The 21,201-nt window shown below is 43.3% G+C and overlaps 1 protein-coding gene across 4 annotated transcripts in view; it reads right to left on the reverse strand.

The window, feature by feature from the left end:
* Nucleotides 1-21,201, reverse strand: part of sox5.S (SRY-box 5 S homeolog) — a 118,721-nt gene that overhangs the window by 85,497 nt on the left and 12,023 nt on the right. For all 4 annotated transcript variants that reach the window (XM_041587485.1, XM_018254026.2, XM_018254025.2 and 1 more), the window contains 2 exon segments: nt 10,911-11,142; nt 5,129-5,336 (listed from right to left, as the gene is read on the reverse strand). In XM_041587485.1, coding sequence (XP_041443419.1) covers nt 5,129-5,336; nt 10,911-11,142 — 440 coding nt within the window.

The following is a 21,201-nucleotide window of genomic DNA, read 5'->3' on the forward strand; positions in this document are numbered from 1 at the left end:
GCGCCGCTCTCTAGTAGCCCTTCAACAGGACAGCAAAGCAACGCACGGCTCGAGCCCATTGCTCAGTCACAGAGTTCAGACCCAGATCCGTCTCGGAGACTTTATCTACAGAACTTAAAGGGAAACTAAGCCTTACACACAGTAACAATTTCTTACCTATTTAGAGTGGAATCACCAACCTCCTATTGGGTCAGTTTAGTTTTGTTAGAGCCCAAGTTCCCTCCTGCCAAGTTCAAGGTCACAGTGATGGTGAGAGATGACCCCCCCTGCACCCTATTGCACCCATATCCACAATCCCAAGGTGCACTGGGAATGGAATTCTTTCCTTGGAGTTGCATCTCTCTACACAGTCCAATCACGTCGCTCACATTCATTGACTGACAGCTCGGCCCTAAACACTGTCCCACAATGGACAATACCCCCAAGAGCCCCCCTCCAAGGGAATAACCATTACACAGACTCTTCCTTTCATGTCGTGCCAATGGGGAGTGTGCGGCGCAACAAAGGAAATTCAACCCACGGCCAATTAAATGGTTCTTCCCTCTCCCCCCCCTCATTTCTGCTTGGTCAGGTGGGGTGTCAGGAGATTCACACGCCCCACGGGGGTGGGGGAGAAATCAGAGACTTGCTATGGGAGTGCGGCCCTCTCTAGTGATGCCTTGGGGCCCCCTGCCAAAGATAAAAACATGAATAAGTACAACTGAAGGCTGCTGGGAGTTGCACTTTAACACCAAGTGTTACCTAGTGTAATATAAACTACAATAGGGAGCTTTGCTTCCCCTTTAATGCTTAAAGGAAAACTTGATCTTCAATGTGACACTGGCTGCAACCAAAAGCAATGGGGGTGTTCTGCCTTTCTCCCTGCCACAATACAACCCCCCCCCCCCCAAATTAATGTCTCGACTAATTCCAGGGATTTTCATATTATTTATCCAGATTATTCCCCTCGTTACTGAAGAGCCTGGGGCAGAATATTCCTCGGCTAAATACCCTGCGCTTTCATTAGCGACACAATCTCATTGGGCGAGAGGGAAACTCCTGTACAAGTTATAAGGCTGCAGCTCTGTCATTAAGAACATTAAACTGACGCCTCTGGGGCGAGATTACGGGCGACTTCCCATGAATGACGCGTGTGAGTGTCGCACATTAGGAGGGACAGGTAAAGAGTAAAAATGAAAATATAACTGCCAGAAAAAGACATTGAATTCACAAGCCTCGAATAAAGGGTAAATAAATAGGTCAGTATTATGGGATGTTCTGCAGAGAAACCTGCCTCCCAATTAGTACTGCAGCTAGCAAGGTCTGCTAGGGAAAACGTCGTGATGGGGAATGCTTCCCCTTTAAATTAGTATTCACATCAATGGAGAGTTTTAAACGACTTCGGTTTAATTCTGATGCTGAAATTCTGTTTTACTGACGGAGCGAAATACTGAGACATAGAGAGAAATTCTGTCAGTCTCATATATAGAAATAGGTCCATGTGATCATGTGACACCAGCAGTTCAGGCGCCATTTCTTGGTCTTATGTGGTGTCTGGGGTCTCAGGGGGTGGTCCAGAGGGTCTTATTCACCATTTCTCTGCCACAGACAGATCTGACACCCAGACAGAAAGGGAGTCTGCTCAGCTTGTTAGAGAGACCTAAAGGGAGTCTGTTCAGCTTGTTAGACAGACAGAAAGGGAGTCTGTTCAGCTTTTTAGACAGACAGAAATGGAGTCTGATCAGCTTGTTAGAGAGACAGAAAGGGAGTTTACTCAGCTTATTAGAGAGACAGAATAGGAGTCTGCTCAGCTTGTTAGAGAGACAGAAAGGGAGTCTGCTCAGCTTGTTAGAGAGACCTAAAGGGAGTCTACTCAGCTTGTTAGACAGACAGAAAGGGAGTCTGATCAGCTTGTTAGACAGACAGAAAGGGAGTCTGCTCAGCTTGTTAGACAGACAGAAAGGGAGTCTGATCAGCTTGTTAGACAGACAGAAAGGGAGTCTGCTCAGCTTGTTAGACAAACAGAAAGGGAGTCTGATCAGCTTGTTAGAGAGACAGAAAGGGAGTCTGCTCAGCTTGTTAGACAGACAGAAAGGGAGTCTACTCAGCTTGTTAGAGAGACAGAAAGGGAGTCTGCTCAGCTTGTTAGAGAGACAGAAAGGGAGTCTGCTCAGCTTGTTAGACAGACAGAAAGGGAGTCTGCTCAGCTTGTTAGACAGACAGAAAGGGAGTCTGCTCAGCTTGTTAGACAGACAGAAAGGGAGTCTGCTCAGCTTGTTAGACAGACAGAAAGGGAGTCTGCTCAGCTTGTTAGACAGACAGAAAGGGAGTCTGCTCAGCTTGTTAGACAGACAGAAAGGGAGTCTGCTCAGCTTGTTAGACAGACAGAAAGGGAGTCTGATCAGCTTGTTAGACAGACAGAAAGGGAGTCTGCTCAGCTTGTTAGACAGACAGAAAGGGAGTCTGATCAGCTTGTTAGACAGACAGAAAGGGAGTCTACTCAGCTTGTTAGACAGACAGAAAGGGAGTCTACTCAGCTTGTTAGACAAACAGAAAGGGAGTCTGATCAGCTTGTTAGAGAGACAGAAAGGGAGTCTGCTCAGCTTGTTAGACAGACAGAAAGGGAGTCTACTCAGCTTGTTAGAGAGACAGAAAGGGAGTCTGCTCAGCTTGTTAGAGAGACAGAAAGGGAGTCTGCTCAGCTTGTTAGACAGACAGAAAGGGAGTCTGCTCAGCTTGTTAGACAGACAGAAAGGGAGTCTGCTCAGCTTGTTAGACAGACAGAAAGGGAGTCTGCTCAGCTTGTTAGACAGACAGAAAGGGAGTCTGCTCAGCTTGTTAGACAGACAGAAAGGGAGTCTGCTCAGCTTGTTAGACAGACAGAAAGGGAGTCTGCTCAGCTTGTTAGCTCGGTTTTTCTATATGAAAATAAATTGGGTTTCCAGCACAGAGTTCCTGATTGCCTGACCAGGCAGATGATCCATGGGTAACATGTCTGGGTTTATGGGCAAAGTGTGGGCCCTTATCAGGAATTTGTCCCCCCCCCCTCAGAGTGACATCACTTCCTGTTTACATAGATCCCAAGTCCAGATAAACTCCCTGCAGGGGAAAGTAGGTAGCTGGGGGTCTATGTTGGGCACGGGGTCTGCGACCCCCCATATTCCCGCCAATGTTTGCGCATGTGGGATCCCAACCTATGAGGCGGCAGCGGGAGCCAAGAGACGCTTGGGATTTGGGGCAATAACTGAGGAGTCGTTTGTGTGAATATAAATAAATATGTGAGTGGAAATGTTTTTAAATAAAAGGAAAGAACATTAAACAAAATAACCCCCCCCCCCCGCCATGGCCACATATAAACCCCCTCTCTTCGCTTCCCCCCGCCGACCCCTTTCCTTTAAGCCGCAGATCATTCGCTTTTCTTACCCACTGCCCCCGGCGGGTTTTGTATTAAAACAACATTAAAAAAAAATCTATTTTACCATTTCCTAATTTTTTCTGCGAGTTTCTCGCCGTCTGAAGGGCGACTATGAATATGGCGGCTCATAATGACGGAACAAAGAATTAATGAAATGTTCATCATAACCTGCTGTTCATTTTAATGGCCTCTGCAAGACAATGGAACAATGGGGAAGGGAAGCCTCAGATTGGTCGCCCTCTTCTTTCTCTTCTCCCTCTTAGGTTTTTTTTTTTTCCTCTTTCAAAGAAGCGAGAGGATCTTTTGTTTGTACATTTCCATTTTAGCCAAAGCCGAGATAATGTGTGGGCTCGGCAACCATTTTCATGTCGAACGTTAACCTCTACTAATGGGGTCCTTTCAATCTGTGCAATCTCCTACTTAAATCTCTACCTTTACATGTCCCCAATTGTTGGCGGCTTTCTTTCATTCCAGACTTCTCCCGTGTTCCACAAGCACCGGGCCAGGTTAGACACAAAGTATTTACTTTTTACTGAAAGACCTTTCTAGGCAAGATAAAAGTTGCTGCTCTATAAAACGCACTTCAGTAAGGTTCGAAGATTCTTTTTCACGGTGGAGTAACAGCAGATGTTCAGCAGAACCAGAACGAGAATCATTCAAGTCAGGTAGAACCATGAGCACCACTCAAAATACTCATGGACTGTCCATCACTAGGTCTAAACATATCAACTATGAACCCCAAACATCAAAGGATCTGGACACCTCACAGGCAGGACCATGAGCAACATCCAAAATACTCATGGACTGTCCATCACTAGGTCTAAAGATATCAACGATGAACCCCAAACATCAAAGGATCTGGACACCTCACAGGCAGGACCATGAGCAACATCCAAAATACTCATGCACTATCCATCACTAGGTCTAGAGATATCAACGATGTACCCCAAACATCAAAATATCTAGACACATCACCATGAGCACCATCCAAAATAGTCATGGACTTTCCTTAACTAGAACCAAGCATATCAACTATGAACCCCAAACATCAAAGGATCTGGACACATCACAGGTCGGACCATGACCACCATACTCAAAGACTCTTCATCGCTAAAACTAAACATATCAACTATGAACCCCAAACATCAAAGGATCTGTAAACATCACAGGAAGGACCATCCAAAACACTCTTTGACAGTCCATCACTAGGACTAAATATATCAATTATGAACCCCAAGCATCACAGAATCTGGACACCTCACAGCATGAGAAGAACAGAATCCAAACCCTTTGGTCAAAGAAGTCTAAGCTACTCTTCCTAAATTCAATGCAATGCCTGTAAAATATACCATCAACCCCTTCAAATTCTAAATCTTGACTCTTGGACCTGGGCTTATCAAGTATTTATTAGCGTCAGGTTCAAGTTAAGGAGGTGACCATACATAGTGAGATCCACAGGTTGGGTGGCCAAGGACTACACTGCATGTTGATGTGATCCATGTGAGATGGTCTTTGTAGGTCACTGTATGCTCCAATAATTGGACCCAGGGTCAATGAATGAATCATATATCCCAGTATATGGACAAAGCCCACATCAATGCACCAAAATGGTCCTTGCCTGGTGGGATCTTCAAACCTGCCATAAAATACTCCACAATGCTCTTCATACATCAATTCTAATCTGCCCTTGCAGGTATCCAAAGATATTATTGTCCAACCAGGAAACTTCCTTACCTTCTGGTTCACTCTTAATGAGCTCTTCCATCTTCCTTTGCTTTAGGGTGTCCACAACATCCGCTAAACTGCCCTTGCGTCTCTCGGGGGTTCCAAGCATGGAGTTGGATAAAGAGTCCCCGCTCTGGCGCCCCACTTCTTCTGCCTTCATGGGTGAGGTAGCTACGTTGTGCAGGGCAAATGCTGACATTTTATTGCAATCAAGTTCCTGAAATGTAGAAATGGAAAGGTTAAAGGTAATGTCAACCCATGTAGAGTAAACTAGAAGAAGTACAGAGGAGCAGATAAGAGAATAAATCCATATCCAGTATATATATATATATACAGAACATTGCGGTGCTTATAAGGGGGAAAGAGCGAGGATGATGATGATGAATGATATTGGAGGGAAGGAATTTGCTGGCGGAACAGAAGAATCACAATAAATAGAGAATTTGGGGGAGTTGACACATTCCATAAGAAACTAATATTCATAAATTTGCCTCCCCAGGTCGGAGCTGCGCAGACAAGTTCCCGGCTCGGCCGCATACCAGGAATGTTTTTCTTTACATTGTTTGTGAAACCTCCATAATCCCCCCCCCAAAGTGCACCTTGCCCCCCTCACAGGTCATGTGATATTCATTTAAAGGTCCAGTAACACCAAGTGCAATTTATAAGGTCTTCATTTTCCCTTTAATTCATGGAAAATCCCGGGCCCAATCCAGACAGAATTAGGAGAATTCTGGGAATAATTTCTGGGAGCCTCGTGGGTCAATGGGTGCCAGGAGAAGTGGGGGGTATCAGGACTGAGTATGAGGTTGGGTGGGCAGTGTGTGGCTCTATATACTGAGTTTATTATACACAGACCCTATAGCCTGGCATCTGCAATATGTTTCCCACATTAGAGTGCCTTCCAAAAATGCAATCATTGTGCCAACATGTGGGGCAGTGAGTGCGCGAACCTGTAAGGTGCCCATTGTACCAACCTGTAGGGCAGTGAGTGTGCCAACATGTAGGGTGACAATTGTGCCAACTGGTAGGGCAGTGAGTGTGCCAACATACAGGGCATGTATTGTGCCAACCTGTAAGGCAATCATTGTTCCAACCAGTAGGATCGGTCAAGTGACCTTTAGTCCTGGTGGAAATCACTCTGATGCCCCAAGTGGGAGTCCACGAAACTCCAGTAACTTGAATTCTACTAAAAAATTCCAAATAACTTGCAAAAAGCAAAAGTTTCCCAGGTGATGACTTGTTGTTGGTGGGTACGGCTGCCCGTCTGATAAAATCAGCATATTGTCCCTGTGAACCCCAATATCATTGTGCCCCCGTGCCCTGACTGAGCAACTGCCCCTGTTTTCGGTCAAATCCAAAAAATATTTCTCTGAACATGTGACTTGGCCTTAAACATCAGGAACAAAGACCCAACGAACGTCCCAAGTTTCATGAGATATTCTTTGATAAATCTATAAATTCTTCCCCTCCCCCCGGTAGAATCGCCTCCCCAAGACAAGCGGAGTACAAATATCTCGCCAGGTGCGGGAAATAAAGAAAGAAAAGTCAGAGCCGAGTGGAAGGAAAAGCTTGTTACCGGGCAGGGTTCCTCCAGGCAACAATTTCCACAGATGTAGAGGTCACCACTGCTTAATGGAGCGCCGGCACTTTAATTTGCTATGACAAGATAAAGCCGTAATCGTAAGCTCTATTTGCCCCCCGAGTTCCCCATAGAAATCCCCCTGTCTCTTCTTTCTCATCTCAGCACCCATGTCTGTACCGAGGGGTCCCGGGTGCCCCCTCCCCAAAGCCAAGACAAGATGTTTATCATTCCCATAATCCCCTGATCCGTATCTCCTGCACTTCTCAAACTGTCACTTCATTGTCACCCGACATTTGCCTTTCTGCCCCAATCCCCCCAGAGACGAAATCCCCCCAAAGCCTCCTGATGTTAAACAGCAGAACCCCATTACAATTCACATTTGGGCAGTTTTCGATGACATATATATAAAAATAAATAAAAGGGTTTGCACTTAAATAGAAACATTTCGACAAATGGAAGTTTTTTGTTTCATTTTTAAACGTTTCCTTTTCGAGAAAGTTTTGTTACAAAGTTTTAATTCATTTTGAAATTAAACGGAGAGGATAAAATTGAAACAATTACACAGATTCCTTCTATATTCTATAAATATTCCTTGTAGGTTCTAGATAAATATATATATAAATATTCCTTGGAAACAATAATAATTAGTACAACAAATGATCATTTTATAAATGTTTCTGGGAAAACGTGGGAGATGCCATTTCCCAATAAGTTTAAGAAACTAAGAGACAACAATTTTTGACATTGATTTGAAAAAAATACAAATATTATTTTGTAAATGAATCTGATTTCATGGAAAGAAATGGGAATTAAAATGAACATTTGTGACTGGGAATGAGACTCGGTGCCGAGCTCTGGGCAACGCCGGCAGATCAGCGAAACTTCCCGTTTCCCAGTTTTGCTGTTTTGGAGCTGAAATGGTTAAATTGATTTAATGAGACGACTTAAGAGGAAATATGTCAGTTTTCCAATGTGCCAGTCTGGATTTGTGTTCTGCCCCGTCAGCCCCGTGCCCCCCGTCACATCATGTTATATCACATGCCACTCGCCTCAAGTATCACCAACATGAGTGACGCCCACAAGCAAAATCCTTACTGATTATCTTAGCCTTTTCCCATTGTTCCCTGTATAACTTTAATATCCTTATCATTTACAGTAGGGGGTACATTATCCCTTATAATACATGAGTGATACTCAGAGTTCTCTGTATAACTCAGCCTGCAGCCTTGTGCCTTTATATGGTCACAGAACAACCCCTCAGTGACTTCTAATATCCTTATCATTTACAGTAGGGGGTACATTATCCCTTATAATACACGAGTGATACTCAGAGTTCCCTGTATAACTCAGCCTGCAGCCTTGTGTCTTTATATGGTCACAGAACAACCCCTCAGTGACTTCTAATATCCTTATCATTTACAGTAGGGGGTACATTATCCCTTATAATACATGAGTGATACTCAGAGTTCCCTGTATAACTCAGCCTGCAGCCTTGTGCCTTTATATGGTCACAGAACAACCCCTCAGTGACTTCTAATATCCTTATCATTTACAGTAGGGGGTGCATTATCCCTTATAATACATGAGTGATACTCAGAGTTCCCTGTATAACTCAGCCTGCAGCCTTGTGCCTTTATATGGTCACAGAACAACCCCTCAGTGACTTCTAATATCCTTATCATTTACAGTAGGGGGTACATTATCCCTTATAATACATGAGTGACAGTCAGAGTTGACAGTTGGGTGGAACAAGGTGACGGTGCAGGGGGGGCAGAGACTGGACTGATTGTGAAGGTCACAGAAGCAGTAATTACAGGATTATTATGGAGGTCACATGGGGCCCTTGAGAGCCAATGGAAGTTGTTAGCAGGGGGGGGGGTCATCAGAGCAAATGTCTCCCCCTGTCTCCAAGTGTCTGTGAGGAAGAAGATGGTCAGACAAAGAAAGTTGACCAGTACAAATGTTCCTGTAAAACTAAATCCGATCCATAGAGCTCAGACTAGACAAGTAGGTCCCAGACTGTGAAGTTTGCCCCATTGGGGGCCATGGGGCAATGGTGGGGCAGTTATGGTAATGGGGGAAATTTGCCCTTCTAGATACCCCTTGACATCACATGGCCGATAAACAATTTCCTTTTTAGCTGTAACTGTCCCTTTAAGGATGAAGTCTCCCCCCCACTCCAGTCTGAGGGAGATGCTAAATGTGAGTTCTATTCCCGGCTCAGGACAATACTCCGGATAATACACTCGTCTGGCCGCAAATGGGAAAAAACGCTCGGAGCAACTCAGCCGGGCGAGACACTCCCAGCAACACTCTAAAGACTGCAGAGTGACATGAACAAGCACAAGGCCCCTCTCTCTCTCTCTCTCTGTCTCTCTGTTTCTGTCTGTCTGTCTCTCTTTCTTTCTGTCCATCCCTCTCTCTCTTCTGTAAGAGACAGACTATTTGCAAATAAAAGGAAAATGGCACATTGGGAAAGATGACAAATCTCGCTGCTTCAGGGAGGGGGAACCCCTATTTTGCTTGCGCCCCAGAACCTCCATTAACTGCTTTTGTGTCCCCAGAGTTTCCCCCACATACAGTTTAGGGGGGATTAAGAGGGTTGAAAGCCAAACACCCCCACATATAAAGGAAAGAAATAATCAGCATTACCCCCTATAATGCCACCCCCCTATTCCTGTATTTAGCAGCATTTCAGCCCAAACCTCCCCATTATTGGCCGACAGGGTGAGGCTTTCCAACTCATTCATTCCCTTAATATATTCGATTGTGTCTATAACATCCACTATCTCCACTCTCGATTCTTATACTTTCTATTCATTTTCACTGATTCTGCCCCAAACTGAACAATTGTATTCAATATGAAATTACATCTTTTTCAGCCAGAAAAATGCTCCAAGATGTTAAAAATAAAATGTTTTATTTATATTTGTATAAAAATATATAAATATATTATTTCTGACTATATAATATATATAATTTTGTTTTTTTAAATGTTTTTTTATATTTCAATATAATTAGGTCTATGTGCTAATTATATATTTATTTTAAAACAAATTGACATTATGTAAATCGTCCTTTTTCTCCAGGTTCAATTGAGTTGGGTAATAAAAGGAAGACGGGAATGTGGAAGTTCTGGTGGCAGTTGTGCGATTGGCTGACAGTTGCGTTCTGATATGTGACAGTTCTGTAAGTGAAGAGATCAGCGTCTCCAGCCCTGAAATCCTGGGATTATATCTGAGCAAAGAGCTTTCATGTGGGTTTGCGCTCTACAAAACGCCAGTCAGACAATATCAATTCGCTGAAACTGCCGCCCTGACAGCCAAAGAAGAAGCCCAATCGCATCATGGTGGAAATGGGCGCAACTATCTCTCGCAGAAACATCAGTTTCAAGATAAAAAAAGTGTGAAATCCCATCCAGGGAATTACTGGGCCACATCAACATTGCACATATGGCTCCTAAACCCGATTTACTGCAATCCCTACAGATCTACTCCCCGCACCCTCTCACACACCAAATAAGCAGCAATTTGCCTTTCTCCTCTCCAGGGCTGGATTTCATGGAATGCGGTGCAGGAATCAGAAGTGATACAATGATATCAATGACGGACAACCTACCAGCAACCACAAACTAGTTCGGACATCTAAGCTTCTCGCATGGACCCAAGAGTCCAGGCAAAGCCCTCACAGATATTTCCCTATAGGAATAAAAGCACAGCTAGGGGGTCTACAGGCTCCAGCCCAGTCAAAATCAAACATGGCCCACACAAACATGGGAAACAACTATAACACCCCAGATTTTGCCCAAGATCCTCAACAAGGCTGGGCATGTTGAGAATGTTACTTATCTTCTTTCCAGTTGGTGTTGGTTGGTGCTAACCAGGTTGGGGAACTGCATTTTAGGTCAAACCATCATCATTAGGACAACAACTCCTTTAATATCCCCCCACACCCGCCTTGGAGTGTCTGCTGAGGATCAATATTGTGGTTGGAAATGAGTCTGTGACTGTTGGAGGCCAATAAGGAGATATCAATGGAACTGTCACAATACGGTATGGTGTTTTGGGTGACTTTACACTGAAACAGACGTTTTATTATGTCACCATTTTGTATTTTTGGAAGGGATATGAAGTTTGAGCAGAGAGGTCAGAGCAAATCAAACGTCTGGCGCTGGAGGACGCCATCTTGAGGGGAAAAATAGGCACGTACCATTGAGTTGAGTTGATATGAGGGGCTTCTACGGTCACAACTTTCTTGCGTCAGCAAAGAAACGGCCTGAAATTCTTCAGAGTGAGGCTTGCTGGGAAAACCCACATGCAAGGGAAGATGAAAAGCAGGGAGGCCATCACTGCCTTCGTCTTCCATTTTCTGCCTGCTCGTCGCCATGGCTACCTCTCCATCTGCTTCCCCATACGGAGAGGCTGGTCGCTTGGAAGACATCCTGGAAGGAACAAAAGAAAAGAAAATAATGAAACCTCCACATAAATCCTTAATGCCGTCATTGTGTTGTTAGGGGCCATTGTAGCAGAAGTGGGGGGGTTTTTTGTGCTTGGAGCGGGCAGGAAACCATCCAAATACCACTGCGGAGAATACACAGTCAAGAACAATGAGCGAGCAGGTCGCAACAGAACACTGCCTGTTTGTTATGAGAATAATCAACTAATGGCGCATTCTCTCCGGCTCCTGGAACCAGAAATTTCACCTAAAATAACATGATCTGGTGGAGGCCTTCCTCTGGGAAAATCACTTTTCTTCTTCTGAAAGAGATTGGGGAAAAAACTTTCTAAGCCCCATGGGCTTCACAGTATGGAAATTTGCCCATAAACTCAAAGTCCAGTGGCCCTGGGAAATTCTAGATGCCTTGCTACAAAAGATCTCAGGTTGGGTATTGGCTAGAGAAGAGGTCAACTACACTTGAACTGCAAACCTTAACCTACTCTAAACACTCCCATCTACTCTTGGCTTACGCTCTTCCATCTACTCTTGGTCTACACTCTTCCATCTACTCTTGGTCTACACTCTTCCATCTACTCTTGGTCTACACTCTTCCATCTACTCTTCGTCTACACTTTTCCATCTACTCTTGGTCTACACTCTTCCATCTACTCTTGGTCTACACTCTTCCATCTGCTATTGGTCTACACTCTTCCATCTACTCTTGGTCTACACTCTTCCATCTACTCTTGGTCTACATACCTCCTTCAACTCTTGGTCTACACAACTTCAAACTACTCTTAGTCTTCACACTTCTAACTACACTTGCTCTATAGACCTCCAACTACATTCGGGCTAAATATTCCATCTACCTTTGATCTATACATCCAACTATCCCTTGTCTATATATCCAACTGGTTTGGCCTACACACTGCTACAACTACATTTGGTGTATATATTTTCAGGTTACTTGGCTCCTGTTAAAACTGATCATAGTGTGTGGGTGTGATAGGGACCTTTGATTGTAAGATCACTGGAGCAGTGACTGAATGGAATGTCATAGGAACTTTAGATTATAAACTCACTAGGGCAGGGACTGATGGAAATATGATAGGGACCTTAAATTGTAAGCTCACTGGGGAAGAACTGATGGAATGTGATAGGGACCTTAGGTTGTAAGCTCACTGGAACATGGACTGTTGGGAATGTGATAGGGACCTTAAATTGTAAGCTCACTGGGGAAGAACTGATGGAATGTGATAGGGACCTTAGGTTGTAAGCTCACTGGAACATGGACTGTTGGGAATGTGATAGGGACCTTAAATTGTAAGCTCATTGGGGAAGGGACTGATGGGCATTTGATAGGGACCTTAGATTATTAATGCTCATATCAGTGAGGAATGATTGGGTTTCTAGAGAAGCAGAATATTAGGGAGCCAATATACAGGGGGAAGTGGCCCGGTGATTGTGCCGCCGTCTCGGCCCCAGACTGAGTGAATCCGCAGAACACTCTGTGTAATAACTTTTTGTTTGTTTGTTTTGAAGAAACAATCCTAATTAACGTCGTATTCAGTGGAAGGAGCGTAAGTGCCCCGGTAACTGCGAGTTTCCTCTGCTCGGAGATAAAAGCATCACAGCGAGCGACGGTAAAACCGCGATCCATCGTTATGGAAATTAGTGAGCGACACAAATGTCAGTGTGTTACAAGTAGTTACGGTTACGAGAGATTTAACCTGCTCGCGACGCGCCTTTGTTTCACTCCGAGTCGCTTAATTCCGCATGTAATTTACCTTTTTTATGTTGTCTGGCAATTGGCCTTTTTAATTGCAAAAGCATTTTCCTGCCCAAACTGTAATTATGCCCCATACATTAGTTGCCTATTTAATACCTTCTTCTTGTATAATTAGCCTTGCGCGAACAATGGCGGCAAATACAGGAATTATTTAACCTGCCGCCAGGCGTCCGAAACTCATCATACTTTCAGATCAAAATATTTTATGGAGCAAACAGGTTTTGAAGCTCAGAAATGTCTCTTTAAAGGAAAAATGTCTCCAAACAAAAACATTACAATGACTTCAATTATCCTTTTTTTATATAGCGCCTAACTCTGACCCTCGAGCTTACACTCTCAAGTGCCTATCACATCCCCATCAGTTTCTGCCCCAGGGAGCTTACAATCTAAGGTCCCTATCCCATTGCCATATTCCTTACACCAGTGAGCCTACAGTCTAAGGTCCCTATCTCATTCCCATAAGTCCCTGTCCCAGTGAGCTTACAATCTAAGGTCCCTATCATATTCCCGTCAGTCCCTGCTCAAGTGATCTTACAATCTACAGTCCCTTTCACATTCCCATCAGAGTCCCTGCCCCAGTGAGTTAACAATCTACGGCCCCTATCACATTCCCATCAGTCCCTGCCCCAGTGAGCTTACAATCTAAGCACCCTATGACATTCCCATCAGTTCCTGCCCCAGTAAGCTTACACTCTAAGGTTCCTATCACATCCCCATCACTTCCTGCCCCAGTGAGCTTACAATCTAAAGTTCCTTTTCCCATATTCCCTACCCCAATCAGCCTACACTCTAAGATTCCTATCACATTCCCATCAGTCCCTGCCCCAGTGAGCTTACAATCTAAGCACCCAATGACATTCGCATCAGTTCCTGCCCCAGTGAGCTTACAATCTAAGGTCCCTATCACATTCCCATCAGTCCCTGCCCCAGTGAGTTTACAGTGTAAGGTTCCTATCACATTCCCATCAGTTCCTGCCCCAGTGAGCTTACAATCGAATGGCTCTATCACATTCCCATGAGAGCTTGCAATCTAAAGTCCCTCCCATGCTGCCCCTTAGGAATCGTTGTACTCCTGTGAGCAACATATTACATTATTTCTTGTGTTACCTCTTTTACTAAAGAGTGCAGAACAGTGAAATTGAAAGACAATTCAACATCATTGTGGGAGGAGGAGACAGCAATCAAATCAAACGTTAGAAGTCAATCCAATTGCCACTCACTTTTAAACTGCCAGTTTAATGAACTCCTCCTTAACTGTGGACCTAAGAGAAAGGCGACGGCTCGGGCAAGGCTCGTTTACACAGAGCTCAAATAGTTTAATTAACATTTTTTTATTGAAAAAAACAGTAGGTGAGGTTGGAAAAATACACATTGATGGAGTTCGACCTTTCTGCCTAAAATCCCTTTGTGAAGCCTCTAATGGAATGGAAACCCTGTGCCCCGTCTGTAGCTGCCGCCCAAGCCGAACCCCAAAATGAAATAATAATAAAGAACTAAAATAAAGTCCCTTCTCGGATTCCTTTTAGTTCACGGGACTCTACAAACCCTTCTTCAAGTAATTACCCTCCCCGTAGAATGTATTTTCGGAAGGTTGACTTAAGTTTGTTGATTTTTCTGGGAACTTAAAAAAAAAGATCCCCCCACCCCACCCAGGACGTGACAAGGTGAGGGGCAGCTCGGGGGACACAATGGGATCCTTTCAGGCCCTGGAGGTAATTTGTCAGGAATCTCTTGTTCCTCAGATTAAGCCGTAAACTGCACAAGGGCCCCAGCTGAACAAACCCGGGGCCCACAACATGTCACTGAGGGAGGGGGGACAGGACCTGGGCTGGGGGGATAATCAGCAGCTCTGTTTGTTTACCTGTCCCTTCCCACCTCCCCACCCCCATCTGAGAAACTTTTGTGTCTCCAACCCTCCCCCCCCCCTTGCTCCATTTCTACAAACTCTGCAAATAAAGCTAAAATCACAGAATTCTGCGGGTCGGTGACATGTCCCTCAATTGTCTGAGAAAAAAAGAGACAATTTGTTATTGTTATAGAAATCAGGTTGGGCCATTGTCTCTCCTGCAGCCCAGAATTCTCTCAATTATTGCCCCAAATTCTGGAGTTGTCCTGATCCCTCTTATTATATAGAGTCCCTCTTATTGTGTGCCCAGAACATTCCTTCTCTGTATATTTGTATTTATACATATGGGAGGAGGAGGTGCCATATTGATTCCCTTAGACAGTACAGTATGAGGGTATAGCTTATTGTGTGCCCAGAACATTCCTTCTCTGTATATTTGTATTTATACATATGGGAGGAGGAGGTGCCATATTGATTCCCTTAGACAGTACAGTATGAGGGTATAGCTTATTGTGTGCCCAGAACATTCCTTCTCTGTATATTTGTATTTATACATATGGGAGGAGGAGGTGCCATATTGATTCCCTTAGACAGTACAGTATGAGGGTATAGCTTATTGTGTGCCCAGAACATTCCTTCTCTGTATATTTGTATTTATACATATGGGAGGAGGAGGTGCCATATTGATTCCCTTAGACAGTACAGTATGAGGGTATAGCTTATTGTGTGCCCAGAACATTCCTTCTCTATATATTTGTATTTATACATATGGGAGGAGGAGGTGCCATATTGATTCCCTTAGACAGTACAGTATGAGGGTATAGCTTATTGTGTGCCCAGAACATTCCTTCTCTGTATATTTGTATTTATACATATGGGAGGAGGAGGTGCCATATTGATTCCCTTAGACAGTACAGTATGAGGGTATAGCTTATTGTGTGCCCAGAACATTCCTTCTCTGTATATTTGTATTTATACATATGGGAGGAGGAGGTGCCATATTGATTCCCTTAGACAGTACAGTATGAGGGTATAGCTTATTGTGTGCCCAGAACATTCCTTCTCTGTATATTTGTATTTATACATATGGGAGGAGGAGGTGCCATATTGATTCCCTTAGACAGTACAGTATGAGAGTATAGCTTATTGTGTGCCCAGAACATTCCTTCTCTGTATATTTGTATTTATACATATGGGAGGAGGAGGTGCCATATTGATTCCCTTAGACAGTACAGTATGAGGGTATAGTTTATTGTGTGCCCAGAACATTCCTTCTCTGTATATTTGTATTTATACATATGGGAGGAGGAGGTGCCATATTGATTCCCTTAGACAGTACAGTATGAGGGTATAGCTTATTGTGTGCCCAGAACATTCCTTCTCTGTATATTTGTATTTATACATATGGGAGGAGGAGGTGCCATATTGATTCCCTTAGACAGTACAGTATGAGGGTATAGCTTATTGTGTGCCCAGAACATTCCTCCCATTAGTGATGTCATGTGAATATAAATGTAGAAGTGTAAGAAATAAAGAGTGTGTGAGAATAAGTAAATAATATTGTGAGGAGCGGGGGGGTAGGTAAGTGGGGGTGTCAGTGAAGCAACGAGAGACGGGACAATAATGGAGGTGACAAGTCGTTAGTCTCACACTTGAGCAAGTGGATTAATTGTACCTTCCGTGGGCCATAAATCCCCGGTCTTGGCTGAGCCCATTGTTCTTGCAGTTGGGCGTGTTTTCCCCAGTCCCCTGGTCCGCTGAGCTTTTCTACTTAATTGACTTTCAGTCTTAAAGGAAAAGCAGAACCTAATTAACTCAATAGTCTCAGTTAATTAAAAAAGACCCTTGTCTTTCCTCTCGTTATTCCTCCCTGGATGGGCCCAATGCACTGACTGCAGCTGGAATATAATATAATATATATATATACTGTATATATGTGTCACTGGGGGGATCTTTGTTTATCAATATGAGATTGGCCCCATGACTTTGCAGATAATGGGGCTCCTGGGATCAGCTGTGATAGTCAGTTATTAGACTGTAAGCTCTTTGGTGCAGGAATGTCAGTTGCCTAATCCCAAGATTTACAAATATTCGCTCAGCTGCTTTAAACAGAGCTAGATGCTCGGAGGAGCCGTAGAACAAGTAGCTGCGACCCGTCAGCACCCAACGTCAGACCCAGAGACGTCTCACACACTGCAGTTACGCTTAAAGGGAAAGGCCATATCTCAAACTTAGGGTGATGAAAACTCACGTGGGAGCTGCCATACTGTCACTAATCAAGTACAATTGCTGAAAAGAAACTGTTCTTTCTTAGGGCATGTGTTAATGGGGTAACAGCCCGCCTGGGGCAGATGTACAAGTGTATTCAGTATGGAAGTAGACTGCTAGCCCATTGCTAGGATCATTGTCCATAGCAACCAGGCTAGAATGGCAGACTGGGAGATGAACTGACAGAAAAAGGAAGTTTGTTGGTTTGTTATATTGTATCTTTAGGGGTTGGGAGAGGTTATGACCCACGCAACAGAAATTCTCGGGGACCCTCCTCAAGCCAACGGCATTGGCCTATACTTGCAAAAAACCCCATTGTCTACCACATTATCAGTAGGGTTGCACCCAATCCACTGTTTTTGGATGTGCCCGAATCCTTTGCGAAAGATGCGGCCGAATACCGAAACAGGAAGGGGAAAACATTTTTTACTTCCTTGTTTTGTAAGTATAAGTCACGTGATGTCCCTAATTTGCATATGCAAATTCAGATTCGGTTGGGCAGAAGGATTCGGCTGAATTCGAATCCTGCTGAAAAAGGTCGGTGCATCCCTAATTATCAGTAACTAATTATAATGTCGTTTATCACAGTGCACCCCCCCATCCAGGAGAAGGTCCATATGTACTTTTTATTGACTAAACATTTGTCCCTTTAAAGTGATACTGACGCTAAAAAAAGTCTTTTTAAAATGTGAATCTAATTTAAAAGTTGTTGATAGTTTTTCACTGATAGTTCTGTAAGTTATTGTTACTTGAAGTTCCTAAACCTGACTGTCCCTTCTTAAACTGTCAGTTCCTGGTGATAACGGACCCCTGCAGCACAAATATGGCAGCCCCCTCAATGAGGAACAGGGTCGTAAGAAAGGTAAATGTTAAAGCATCAGGCAAATACTTTTATGGCAAAATTATAAATAGAATTGAAAGACAATATTGTGATAGATATAAAAAAGGTTATTTTCTGCTGTCTCTTTAAGTATTACATCATTGGGGGGCTCTGATGTCACAATCAGATACACAAGTTTTTTATTAAAATCTACAGGGTTTTTCTGAAAAAAAAAAAAAAAGTTTTGAGCCCAATAAAAAAAAAGTGCCCCCTGGGGCCAAATTGAACATCAGCTCTGAGTCAAAAGGCCACGAGATTCTCTTGTTAATGAGACATTCCGGGGGGGGGGGCATGTGGCAAGCAGATACCTCTCTGGCTATGGGGGGGGGATATTAGGTAACAATAGGGAGTTGTTCCAAAATTCAGCAAGTGATGGAGCCGCCCAGCGACGCCCAACTGCAAGGAATAAGGAGCCACTATTCTCCCCCCACTGGGGAAATGACAAACACCCTGAATATTACGTAAACTCCCCGCGCTCCTCGGCCGCAAAACACTTTACTGTTCCATTGGGGGGGGAGAAATTCCGAGTCATTTAATAGCACAACACAGGAGTTTTTGGGCAGCAAAGCTTTCTTTGTTCGGACCTGTGAAAAGCTTCTATTCAGCCCATTTCCACTGACATCCCCTCCCCGGGACCACGTGTGTCTGGAGAAGGGGGGGGGAAACTTTTTTTATAGCGAGAATTTGGTCTCAAAAAGGAAAAATGAGCGAATGTACCCAGGGCCGGGTCCTGCTTCCAGAAATAGCCACCCCCCCCATACAAAGAAAAGGGGGGACCCGTCTAAAATGTCCTCGACTGACCCTTGTCCACGAGGGGTTAAATCCAACTGCCCACAGGGCCCATCAGCTGACGGACATTTCATAACGTTACCTGCACTAATTACCGTTCAGTAGCCACAACCCAAGGTTCATGGGTCCAAAAATGTGATTCTTAATATAAATATAAGCAGCTCCCAGACGTCTGTCCCACCAATGGGGAACGGCCACAACTCAAAAAACTTCAGGAGCCAAAAGTGACCAATTTCCTGGGAATTTGTCTATTTCTCAAATAGCGACGATGTGTCATGAGATCTTAATATTCCCAATCCCACAACAAAAGCGACCCACCGATATATCCCACCTGAACCCCCAAATCTCTGTTTTGCCAACAGCTCCCTGGGATTTACGCCAATTTTGTGGAAATTTTTGGCCACCGATTCTTTCCCCTTAATATTTAATGTTTCTCCTTCAATCTGTTTCCTCTTCTTCTGCAAGAGCCTGTTTTGGCGACGGATAAACCACGTCGAAAATTAAAAATTAAGAAAAATGAAAAAGAAATCCGCTATTTAATATTTAATAGGTTTCTCGTATAGATCATGTTCATAAATGGCACATTCCCGCTTCAAATCTATTGGATCATTTAAGGATAAAAAAAAAAAATGTCAATGAGTAAATCAGCCGACAGTTGAGACAAATCAATTCAGAACTGACGGAGAGACTCCCATCAATTCAAGGTGGAAATGAGTTTTCAATATATTTCATTTATCCCCAGCCTGCAGGGATCCCACCCATATATATATATATATTTATCATCTTCACACACACACACATATAGAAAAGGTTCATTAAAGAAAATGTAAAATTAAAATTAAAATTGATATAAAAATCCAAGAACATTTTCCCAGATTCATCTCTTTCCCCTTAAGACTCCGTGTGACAAACAGCAAATTCCCTTCATTAGAAACACGGGATGAAATGTTTCCACTTAACATCAGTTTTCTGGGAAGAAAAAAAAAAAACCGCATAAAACCCGTCAAACTGTGTTTGGTTTTCACATTAACAGAATGTCATTTTCATTATTCAATTAACATTATAAAAAACCCCAAAATTCCAAAGCTCCGAAGCAGCACGGAATTAGCTTCACAAAGCAGGTTTCTTGTGACTCTGAATCTCAGCTTCTAAGGAAATAGATTTCTGAATAATAATAATAATAATAATATTAAGAAGAAGAATTGTGAGTTTCTCTAATGGTGGAAAACTGATTCTCCACAATATCTAGAGTTCTGTGTAATTTCCAGGTAGAATTGACCGGCCGCTCAGGCATTCACCAAACACTAAACCTTAAAAAAACTAAAATCTTGGGAACAAGAATTCACATTCAAAGTTCTAAGAAACAACGACGGAGCGACACTTTCTAAATCAGAAATAAGTGACAAATGAGTGGGATTTGCTTTCTGAAATAAATAAACATTTAGTTTTGATGAAGTGGAAACAAAACTTTCATGTGGAAATTGCACACAATATTTTGCCTGGATTTGCCTTTCCGCTTAGTTACGTTTAGCTCCGAAGTCAGAAGCACAAGAGCAACACAAACTCCATGGGCAACAAGCCTTGGGCCTTGGGGCAATTAAAATGTTACACAGAGAAGGAGAAATTGAGAGAGAGATGAAGATCGTGGAGAGAGAGACGATGGGAAGAAATGAGGAAGAAGAGCGTGAAAGAGAAAGGGAGGAGAAGACACTGAAAAACAGGGAGAGAAAGTCAGATAATAAAAAAAGGAAGAAAGAAGAGAAAGAAAGGGTAAAAAAATGAAAAGGGGAGAAGATGGAAAAAGCAAGAGAGAGAAAAGAAAGAAACTGTGAAAGAGAGACAGAAACGGTAGAACTGGGGAGAAGGAAAGGGGGACAGAGATAGGAGAAAGAAGGAAGAGAGAATAAATCAGAGAAATGAGAAAAGTGAGGGGAAGACAGAGAAAAAGAACCCTAATAGATGGATAGAGAGAAACATAAGGACCAAAGGACTTTGAGAAGAAGTAGAAGTGAAAAAGAAAAGAATTGGAGGAATTAAACATTAAAGAGAAGAATTTAAAAAGGGGAGAAAAGAAGAAGAAGAAGAAGAGATGAAAAAGAGAAGGGAGAGACACAATAGAAGAGGAAGACTCAGGGCAGGGAGGATCGACTGGAGAATTAAAGCTTAAATATAAAGAAAATGAGATAGAAGGTGAGAGAGAAGGAGGAAGACGAGAGATGAAACAAGAGAGAGAGAGAAGCCGAAAGAGAGAAATTGCCACAATATGATCATCACTTTGCAACATTGGGTAATGTGGATTAAGTAGGGAAAACTGGTATAAATAAGTGACATAAGGAGAGTAGAACCCTGACCTGCACAGCTTACACTCTAATTAGTATAATTGGTGACAAACAAGCAAACAGGAGAAGAATCATGTTTTCCCTCGAATCGACGCGCTTATTAATAGCTAAACATATGGGCACCAGGCAAGTGGGCGTCCCGGGAATGCAAC

This window comes from Xenopus laevis, chromosome 3S, assembly GCF_017654675.1.
Source record: "Xenopus laevis strain J_2021 chromosome 3S, Xenopus_laevis_v10.1, whole genome shotgun sequence".
NCBI lineage: Eukaryota > Metazoa > Chordata > Amphibia > Anura > Pipidae > Xenopus > Xenopus laevis.